Raw genomic sequence first — 11304 nt, forward strand, 5'->3', positions numbered from 1 at the left:
TTAAGATGAGGTGGCCACATATGGGGGATTATACTTATTATGGTTAACCAGAGTGAAGATAAAATGTCATTCACTTTATTGTTCTGGGTCACTGCATAGACTTTATTAAAGTTTTATCATCTGAGCCCATTTAAGGGAAGTTGGGCAACTAAGATATTGGATGCATCCCTGAAAACATATCCCTAACTCTTCAATTTTCATCCTCCAACATACTCAGTGATTTTTGCCTTTATAGCCATATACTTCCCATATCACCTAGCAAGTCTGGCATTGCTTTCAAATTCAAAAAAAGCCACAAATAATAGGCTTTAAAAACCCTTTTTCAGTGACAATTTTCTGATGCCAGCTCCGCTGTCCATACAACCTGACAGCCTGTGACAAGCCAGAGCGCCGACAAAACAAAATTACAAAAGCACTACAACTAATCATGCACAAGTCACTCACACAACCAAGTAAAATGCTGTAACTAGTAACGTATAATTTATCAGAATCTCCCATGTTAAATGGGCATATCCTCGGGCCTTCATAGCATGGCTTCTTTGTTTGCTTGTTTGTTTTTCCTCTAATCTATTTTGTTTTTTATCTCCATATTTCTCTGTACACACACCATAACTACGTTCATCTATCATTTTAGCAGAAGGCAAGAACTGTGGTATAGTAAGAAGAGTTTCAACAGTAAAGACAATTTTGGCCAGAAAGGCACCACACCTGGGTGTGCTTCTGTTTTTAAGTGACTTCAAATAATGTAAGGACCACACAGGACACTTGGTAGAGATTTTGATCAAACAATTTAATGAGTGCAACAACCTTGTTACCAGAAGATGACTCAACTTTGTAACATTCAAATCACTGTCATGCTACTTGTCAAAACTGAAGCACAGCCCAAAATGTCCATCTTTTGTTTTTTATTGTTAACCCTGCTGAAAGAAGTACTGCACATCACACTTTCAGCATAACATTTAAAATCAGCAACCAGAAGGCTATGTAGTAACATCCAAGAAATTGGTCCTCATCAGCACTTAATCATAATTTGGGGCTGGCTTAAGGAATGTTAAGGCAATGTGGAGCCCTTTTGCTCTAAGACACGGGCTGGAATTTAGGCTAGGTCTCAACTGACCAAATGTCATTGCCATCCAAGAGCTGTCCTACAGGCTGCATGAAACACCTATGTGATTTCTAGCTGGAAATAGGTGCCCATAGTGCAAAATCCACCATAGCAATATTCTCAACAAGTGTTGACTTACCCAAGTAAGAGAGACTGTACTACCCCTACCATCCTGATGGCCCCTCTTCAATGTCTTCAGAATAGTTATCACCAGCAGTGCTAACTCAGAGTTTAAACTATCCTGAGGAAATCACTCTTCCTTATGAGCAGCAAGACTGAGAATTGAAGTGTGAGCAAGTCTCAAGCAAAAAAAGGCAGCCGCCTCAATTAACATATGCTCCAGTTAGTGTGTTTAATTGACAACCTGAAATAAAAGTCAGCTGTTAGGATAAAGACAGTTGGGGGGTGGGGAGGGAATCAGCTCTGCTTCTGGATAAGACTTTTTAAATTACAAGATCTTAATTACATTAAAAGCACGATGGCACCATATGTACATCACTATTAAACTAAAGATGGAGGGAGTGCAACTAGGTACAGGGACTGAAAAGTAGGATTGCTGAGTTCTAGTTTCAGCTCTAACAGATTTGCTCTGTAAGCTGAAAAGTTTTTTTCTGGTTGCTGTGAGATTTAATTCACTGATGTTTCTGAAGTACATTGAAAGGAGTTGATTGACATTAACAGTGATACAAAATATTATTTAACAGTATTTGTACCTTCCATATCATGTAGCTCATATTGCAGTGAATGATACAGAAAGAAAACATATGACGGACATAGTAATTTAAAACCCACCATTATCCATTGGTAGCGCGTATGTCTGTTCTGCCTATTCAGAGCACTGTGTTTCCCTAGACAACTGCCATCTTCCTTTTACACATTCTGGTGAACTCAGACCACCAGGATCTCTGTCTTTAGAACTATGTTGGCAAACAACAAGGCATTAAGCAGCAGAAACAATGAACAGATGTTTCAGGTGGGTCGGACCACAGAAGAAACAGGGAGGAAGAAGGCACAGAAGAGCAGGAGACACTCAAAGTGATCAAACAAGGAGAAAAAGACAGCTAGACAGAAAAGGAGACAACTGTAATTTAAGGAGTTGCTGGGCATTAATGAGAGAGCTGGTACATTGATAGTCAATGTGATGCATCTACATCAGATATCCAGCTGTACTGGAATATGTTATCCCACAAGGACTAGCCTCCAATAAACAGAGTAACCCATGTGCCTATGTGCTGAACATAGAGAGAACACTGTTCGTAGATAAATGCATAATATATATAGGATAGGATCTCCATCCGTGGAGGTTTTTAAGACCCAGCAAGACAAAGCCTTCACTGGGGTGATCTAGCTGGGGACAGTTCTGCTTTGAGCAGGGGGGTGGATTAAATGACCTTCTGAGGTCCCCTCCAACCCTCATTTTCTATGATTCTGTGATACCTGAGCTAGGATTTCAGCCTATAGTATCTACATTGTCCCCCATCTCAGAGCAAAACCTTTGTGTAGCCAGTTTCTGTAGGGGGCGTCTGTGGGTTTTGAGACACAATCAAAACGCAGACAGAGGAAATGCAAATGTCATTCAGCTCCCTTTCATTGTCAGGAAGGACACATGAGGCTAAAACACTGTGCACTGCATCCTTTCCCCCCTATTATGTGTCTTACTGCTTTTGTCCTAATTTATCCTATGCATAATTTATTTACATGTGTATTGTTTCCTGATCAGCAACTTTAAAGAATAAATGAAAATTATAAAATGTTTTATTAAACAAGTTGTTAATAAAAAAGACAGATGGTGTCAGACAGCCTGCTCCAATCCTGCTCCCTCTGCACAGCGTCCGTACTTTAAAAGGCATACAGAGAAAAGCAAACCCTGCACTTGATGCCTATTGTTTCCTCTCCTCTCACCCCAGGGGAAGGGGGGGAGAGCTAATTATAAAGGGTCCAACCCTGCTCCCACTTACTTCAGTGGCAACAGGATTAGGCCCCCAAAGAATGTAAGTGCACGCAAAACATTGGCAGGATCGATCAGCTGATGTTAGAAATTACCGTGTGGAGGTAACGAGCGCCCCAAATATATCCGGGGGCAACCTAATGGTCCATAATCACGTCTTGCAGTAAGGGCGACACCTTCGTGCCATGCCCCCGTTCTTCTTGCACTCTCCCGCCGGCTTCCTCCATTGGCTTGAGCGGAGTTATCCGCATTTGGCCCCCACGAAAGCAGGAGGGGAGCCCGGCGCGGACACGCACTCACTCTCTCTCTCTCTCTCTCTCTCTCTTTCCAAGAAGGTTCAAATCCCTTTTCGGCAGCTCGCCCGTAAGAGCAGCGGCGCCTGAATGACTTTCCCAAAACGGGAATCAGACCCAACCTTCCAACTCTTCATATTTCCATAAGGGTGTAAATAAACTCAGCTCCCCCGCCCCCCCCCCCGCAGAGAGGGGCAAAGACAGACCCAACAACCTGTACTGTGTATAGTCAGAGATTGTTTTCAGGCGCCTAAGTTGGCAACAATGAATGCGCACGATCTAACTCTTCTTGTCTTGTCTTTCTTAATTGGGAGGAAAAAAATACTCGAGCGCTCTAAGCAGCAGCAGCAGGAGGAGGAGGAGGAGGAGGAGGCGGCGGCGGCTGCGGGAGAAAGGGCACGGGGAGAAGTTGGTGTGAGCGAGCCCGGCATCAAGCACCCGATGCAAGTGGCGGAGCACTGCCCACTGCGGGCGCCTTCTGCGCTTATTCAGGTTTCTTTCTCGTTCAGAAAAAAAACAAAAAGCATCAGCTTCTCGGGGAAGGCGCCCCGGGCCGCTGCCCCATGGGAGGCTGCTTCACGTGAGCAAAGGGCTGCTGCCACAATGGAGAGAGGTAAAGGCGGCGGCTGCGTGCCCCCCTCCAGCTCGCTCGGGGACAGCAGCGGGGAATCCCTGGAAAAGCCCCCGGGTGCGTCTCCAACTCGGCTGCGAGGGAGCGGAGTAGCGAGGGCGCCGCAATCGCATGGCTAAAACCTGCAAGGCGCCCGCGCCAGGTGCCGCGAGCGGGCAGGGAAGTGGTTTCCACCGGGCTAAGGCAGCCCTGCCCTCGCCACGCCCGGGGCGAACCCCACTCTCCCCAGTGCCGTCGGGGATTAGCGGCAGACGGGAAAGCAGGGACGCGATCCGGGGCAAGGCGGCTGCTCCTGTGTCTCCTCCCTCCCTCCCGCCCGCTTTAAAGCCGCCTTCCCTGGAGCTCGGGCAGCCCCGCGGGCTTGTGCGGCGCAGGCACCTGCCCCCGACTCTCCGCCTCTCGTTTCCTAGCAAGCAGCCGCCCGGACTCCCCCGTGGCCTGAGCCGGGCACGCTGGGGCTCCGCGGGTCCCTCCCGAGCCGGAAACCGAGCCGAGCCCCGCGGGCCCCTGTCAAAGCGAAAGGCGCTCACATGCAAAGCAGAGCTCCGCACTTCCTGCCTTGCCCCGGCCAGCCCTGACCCGGCTCATTCATTTCGTGTCAGGCCGGCCGTGGCGGAGCGCGGCCGCGGTGCCCCCGCCCCCGCCCCCGGGGACCTGCGCCGCCGGCCCTGCGGCCCGCTCCCAGCCCGCTCCGCCAAGTTCGTCCCAACTCCGCGCCAGTTGCGAAAGAAAAGTCCTGGCTCGGGCGGCGGCGCCGCGAACCCGAGCGGCGCCGGAGCCGACTTCCGAGCCCAGCCTCCGGACAGCGGGCGCAGGACACTGGCAAGTGCACGCACCCCCGCCGGGTCCTCCGGGATCGCGGCGTTTCCCAGGTCCGCGCAGCCCGGAGAGCTGCCAGGCGGCGCCGGGGCCACCCTCCCCGCCTCCCTCCCCTCCAGCCCCCCGCGCCAATTAAGGAGACAAATATAACAATTTCTTCTCGTTAATTTCAGCGCCGGGCGCCCGCGCGCGGGGCACAAACAGAGAGTGGGTGCGAGCGAGGAGGGCGGCCGGAGAGAGCCGCGCGGAGACTGCAGGCGCGCGGCTCCGGCTGGCAGCGAGCAGCGGAAAGGCGCCTTTTTTCATACTGAAACCACGCGGAATATGTACATTTTTGATTCCTACTTACGCTTTCAGGGGGTTGTGAATGACAGTCGCCATTTTGCTACAATGTAACAGAATATTGTGCCTCGGAGTTCTAAAGGTTCGCTCAGGGGAAGCGGCCAGCCAATCCGAGCGCGGGATACCGGCCCGCGGTCCAATCAGGGGCTGCGGGCGGAGCTCGGGCTCTGCTAGTTATTAGGGGAGCTGTCAAAGCCCAGAGGTCACTCCCTCTCTGTAGAACTGGGAGCGAGCAGGTCTTAAAGGGGCAGTTCACACTCCCAGGGCTGTCACCGCCCCGAATTTGAGTGAGGGGAGTGAGTGGGAGGAGGGAAAGACTTTTTGCAGTTATCTCACTGTTTCTTTAAAGAAGAGAGGCACAGAGAGAGAGAGCGAGAGAGAGAGAGAGAGAGAGAGAGAGAGAGAGAGCATGAGAGAGGAGTAGGGGATAAAGCATGGGTCATTCATTGTCTCCTTGCCTTGCTGTCGCTGCCTTGCATTTCCCAGATGGCATGCCCCCTTCTTCACGTGCCAGGATTGGATGCATGCCATTTCACCAGGAAAATAAATTACATGAGTACTGACATTTGATTCCGCATTAGATCCTGAAGCTTTTCATTATTATTCCCCAATGTGTTTCCCTTTCTTGAAAGCCATTTTCCTCTTTAGGCTTCTTGGAAATGCTAGTGCTCACAGTGACTCCAGGGCAGCGCCCCCTCCCCTAGGAATTTCTCAATGTCAGTCATCCAGCTCCTGCAGCCAGTGCACTGGTTACATAATGCACAGTGGCCAAACCAACTGCCTGCTTGTTTTCTGTTTTTCCCACAAAGCAACTTCTAAAGTTAAGCGCCTGGGCTAGCATGTTGAGACCAAGTCATCTGATCCTTCGGCAGAGAAAGGGAGGAGGGAGGCTTTTAACTTTCATATTTATGACACCTAGTTTTGTGGTGGCAAAGTAACTTGGAGGCCAGTAGTTTTGCAGCAGATGAGGTGCCATTAAAGTTGACTGACAGGGGAGTCACCCAACTCCAGGAAGTCTGGGTTTGCCTGTAACTAGGACTTTGCAAGTGAATAATCCAACATGAGCTAAGAGATTCATAAGGTGCCTAGTTCTGATTTCAGTGCATCTTAGAGGCAACTCCATTAAAGTTATGAAGTTACACCAGTGTAATCTGGCCTAAAAAAGGTCTGAATCAGACCCACAAAGTTTGGTTTGATATTAGTGGAGGGTTTTTTCATGCAAAACTTCACTACCTCAAAGGTCTTTTTTCCCTTCAGGCATCCTCTGACCCTCAAAAAAATGAAACATAGGCCTGATTTTGGTGTGAACAGAAGAACACGAATCAGGAGAAATACAAGTGAAATCAGTGAAGTTACACTGCTTTGTACCAACATGAGGGACAAGGGAATAAAGATTTGATTATAATCATTCAGACAACCAGAGTAACAATGGAAGTATCAATAATTCATTATATATTCAGATGTCAAAAGAAGTAGGGACAGCAGTTCTGGACTACTGAGCTGAATTAAGAAAGGGTTAAAATGGTTATAACAAATCTATTTTTTTTTATATCTTGGAATTTTTCAACATAAGGGGTGAACAGAAAAAAGTTGCAGCAAACAAGATAAAGATGTAAGAGGGGAGATACAAGGAGGAAAGGATGGAGTCAAAGAAAGAGATGAGGGAGTACACATTTGTTTCCCTGCCCTAGGGGTGTTTCAAAAAAGCTAAATCAAGTCTTTTCAAATGTGTCTACCATCCCTCTTCTCAAGAATGTTGCCTCATTAGCTGACAGGTCAAACAAATTACTGTGCCAAGTTTCTATCCCTGAAGGTGATCTACTCTTTCCTCTAAGCAGATCACCTTCTATCCCTGAAGGTGATCTACTCTTTCCTCATAAGCCTTTTGGCTAAACACACTTCTGCTCTACAGAACCCAGATTTTCATGCATCATAGCATTTCCAAGCTGTTGGGACATATCCCAAAACAGAGTCATGGGAAGTAAATGTTATTGTATGATTCTATAAAATATAGTAAGCACTCAGCTAACACTGAGTACAACAGGCTTCTTATGGTTGGCTCGCAAGGAAGATCATGCACAAACTTAAAAGCTTTTGTAAACGGGCAAGTGATATATATGAGACAGAGAAATGAACAGGTTAGTGTGTATGTGTACCAATGATCCAAGGTAGAGGATATCATAACTGTTCCACTGCATGGCATAGGCCCTATCCTGCTGGCAGAGATTGTCTGTTAGCTTACTGATTCTTAGCCAGGGTGCCAGGACACCCTGGGATGCCACAGGAAGTGTAAGGATATACTGACAGCGAGGTGTGAAAAGATAAGCAGACAGGGGCAACTCCCTGCCTAGCTATTCCCCCACCCACACTGTCTGGTCACTGTCTGGCCTCTCTACACTGAGGTAAGCACTGAAATAAATAGAGTAGGTTTTGAAATTGGGTGCCACTCACTAAGCAAAAGTTACAGAGGGGTGCCTTGAGCCTAATCAGGTTCACTGAGTCTAAAAAGGCTGAGAACCACTCCTTTAGCTAAAACAGTGGGAAGTAATTGGCTCTGTCTCCATCCTCACGAAAAAAAAAATCTTACTTCCATGGGAACTTAAACACTGCCACCATGGGACACCAGGTGGTCATGGATTTGTTCACATAACATTTATTTATACTTGTGGTACCCACCTGCCTACAGAAAGCTGACACCTAGATGCTATATATAGTAATTTATTCTGGAATCTTATGATGAACTGCTGTTACATGTGTGAGGATTATATCAAACTCCTCTGGTTGTTTCACCTATACTCTTCCCATTAATCCATCTCTATGTATCATTTATACTCCGCCCTCTCCCACCCCCTACCCCCAGCATCTTCAGAAGATACTATGTTACTGTATATTGTTCCAGAAGTTATTTCTTTTCCCCACAAGCTACACCTTTGTGTTCAGGTGTACAGCCAGCCCTCAGACACAATGTTGGTGGTTCTTCTGTTTACTATGAAGCAAATTTCAACCAAATATTTGCATGCTTAGCATATTAGCCAGAGACCCAAAATAGGTATCATTCAGTCTCAGAACAGTGACAGCTTTCTATATGAGAAAAATAAATAAGTTAATGTATCTCAAATGCCTGAAGAGCCAAAGGAGGGCTATGAGTTGTGCTCTGAAAAGGGGAGACACCCAACCAGACAAAGTCCTAGGATATTGTACCAACAAATGGTAATATTTTAAAGGTAAAGCAAAAAACTGTTGTAGGTCATTTGTGTGAGTTTAATGAGTCTCTCAGGGCTCTGTACAGTTTGACTCGTAGGCCCCTGAGCTGCAGGCAGTGGAGAAGGCTGAAAATATAGTTCTAAGCCATATCTGTGCTTCCTTGAGCCTTAAGTCATGTAGGTGCTGGGCCAGTCCCAACTCCCAACAACCCAAATTGACTGACAATGTAGCCAATGGCATGGGAGCCCATAAGCTGGCCATAAGAAACCCACACTGCCTGCTTTTCTCAGCCACATCTCATATACCAATGGTCAGCACCAGGGGCAGCACAGATCTATCTACAGGACTGTTATGCTACTGGAGGGTCTTTCTACGCAGCTACAGGGCAACTTTGCAATATCAGAGCATTGCCGAATACAGCTAATGGGCAACTAAGGCATCTAGCTTTACTGGCAAAGGCATGCAAATAATAAGCTTTACCTCAAACATTTCTAGAATATTGTCCCAGTAATGCATATGTCATATAAATACATAAGGAGTTGGTACGCTGCATCAGCTGTTATAGATTCTTGTTTAGGATAACCTATTCATTCATGGCTTCACCACTTGCGATTAATGCAACCATTCATTACTCGTGCTAGTAAAACCTTTTCCTGCACCATCACAAATTGTATTTTCTGCCTCACATGCTCACCAAAACACAGACACTTTCATCATTAACTGAAATCACAGGAGAATTCAAGAAGATGAAAATGATTTTAAAATCTTTACCATAATAAAATAGGCAGATTTTTAACAAGGCACTTCCAGCTACTTTTAAAGCCAACATTTAAAATTAAAAAAAAGGAGGGGGGTAGCAGGGGAGGGGTTATATAAACCTAGTGGGTGAAATCTGTTCCATCAATACAAAGTCTGGGTATTCAAGCTTTATATACATAGAGCACGAATAGTTTTAGGAGCTGAAACTCATGTCTCCAAATCAGACCTAATGAGTAGGGCTTGCAATATGATTCATTGCTACAGGAAAAAGTAGCTGTAGCGCCTCCATGTAAGTTCAACGGAGATTTGGGACCACTGGATTGGCACCTGTAACCTACTCCCCTTCAGACTTCTGCACTTGTAAGTGCTTTTCTTTCTTTCTTAATTGGAGGGAAAATAATCAAGCAATCTAAGCAGCAGTAGAAGGAGGATGCGGGAGAAAGGATACAAGGATAAGCTGGTGTGAGTGAGCCTGGCATCAAACACCTGATGCAAGTGGCAGAGCATAGCCCACTGCAGGCACCTTCAGTGCTTATTCCAGTTTCTCATTCAAAAAAATAAAAAAAAAAAGCATCGGCTTCTTTGGGAAGGGGCCCAGGGCCACTGCCTCATGGGGAGGCTGCTTCACATGAGCAAAGGGCTGCTGCCACAATGGAGAGAGGTAAACACGATAAATTCTTACAGCATATAAAGGGAAGTCCTGCCTCTATACAAAGTTCTATTTTTGCTGTAACTCTTTTATATTATGACTCAGTTTCACCCTAGGTGAACTGTTTCTTTTCTCTCTTTGAAGTTTCATTGCAGGTTGTGTTTTCATTTCAACACTGCTGAGGAGTGTAAAACAAAACACAAATGCCAAAGAACTGGCAGGAGATGCCAGCTAGCACCTAGTGTGAAACCTGTCTGATTCTCTAAACTGAGAAAAATACAGAAGGCAAACAGTGGCTAAAAAGTGGTAAAAAAAATCTACCAGTGCTCACACTTCATTTCAACTCTCAAAGAGCTAATGTGAGACAACCAGCACACAAGCTTATTTATGGATAATGAAGTTTCAATGCTAAGTGCTTCATAAGGGCCTAAGTCCCTGCAAGCTTGCTCTGTGCAAGGGAATTCCCTTAACTTTAAGTGTAGCTCATGTTTGCAAAACAGGGCCCCATTTCTCTAGACATTCTGTAACCAACCTGAAACCTTAACCCCATTTTTATTTATTTAAAGTTCTGTAGACATCTCATGTGCACAGTGTTCCTTGTCAGTCCTCCTCCTCATTTTCTTTGATCTCTACCAGTAGTTCAGTTAACTCAAAGAGGAGGGAAAGGTATCAGTGTCAAAGTTACAGACTCAACGCCAGTCTTCTACAGACGCATCATCCAGAATTCTAATACAGGTTTCCCTCAATTTATACAGTAGATGCATTCCCAGGGAATGGCACGTAAATTGAATTTGCATAAAGCGAACCCAGTTTACAATGAAACAGATAACAATGCATTCCCATGGCAGTGAGGGAGGGAGGGAATGAGGCTGCAGTTAGGGAAGGGATGGAGAGAGGGGTATGGCACAGCCCAGTGGCTGCAAGCACGCGGTGTCTGCCGCTCCCAAGACTGCAGCAGGGGTGGCACCATACTTTTCATGCTGCTCGAGGTGGGCAGCAGCTCCACTCATCCCGCTTCTTCCTACTCACCCCACTGCTCCACTTCCCCTCACTCACTGCAGCCCCTGATGAATCTGTTGCGGGAATGGCTAACACCAGCTGCCTGCAGCCGCTGGGCTGCACCATGCCCTGAACCACCTGGTGTGGCTGCAACCACCAGGGCTGCAGCAGGGGTGGGCAGCAGCCTACAGTGGAACAAGAGCAGGCTGGGGCTGGTGGCGGCACCAGGCTCTTTCCAGTGCTTGGGAGTGGTGCTGGGAGGTGCTATGGCAAATTTTGGGGTGGCAGCAGCATCCCTCCCAACACCACAGCCCACCTCAAGTGCTGGAATGAGACTAGTGCTGCCGCCAGCCCCCGCCTGCTGTGGCTGCCAGCCCCAGCCTGCTCTTGTCCCACTGCTGCAGCCCTGGGAGTGGCAGATGCCACCTACTTGCAGGCCCTGGACTACACCATGCTGGGGGGTTCAGGGCACAGTACCCCAGCAGAAGCGGAATCCCAGAGGGTTCAGGGCACAGGGCAGCCCGGTGGCTGCAAGCTGCTGGCATCAGCTGCTCC

General features: G+C 47.3%; 1 protein-coding gene across 5 annotated transcripts in view; it reads right to left on the reverse strand.

The window, feature by feature from the left end:
• Nucleotides 1-5575, reverse strand: part of DPF3 (double PHD fingers 3) — a 238363-nt gene extending 232788 nt beyond the window's left edge. For all 5 annotated transcript variants that reach the window (XR_016440300.1, XR_016440299.1, XR_016440298.1 and 2 more), the window contains exon 1: nucleotides 5146-5575. Coding sequence is in view for 2 of the 5 variants with exons in the window: in XM_090033272.1 (XP_089889398.1) it covers nucleotides 5146-5177 (32 nt within the window). In the remaining 3 variants the exon portion in view is untranslated. The remainder of the gene's footprint in view (nucleotides 1-5145) is intronic.
• Nucleotides 5576-11304: the final 5729 nt, after the last annotated feature.

Source organism: Crocodylus siamensis, chromosome 2, assembly GCF_052110815.1.
Source record: "Crocodylus siamensis isolate JL-2025a chromosome 2, ASM5211081v1, whole genome shotgun sequence".
Classification (NCBI taxonomy): domain Eukaryota; kingdom Metazoa; phylum Chordata; order Crocodylia; family Crocodylidae; genus Crocodylus; species Crocodylus siamensis.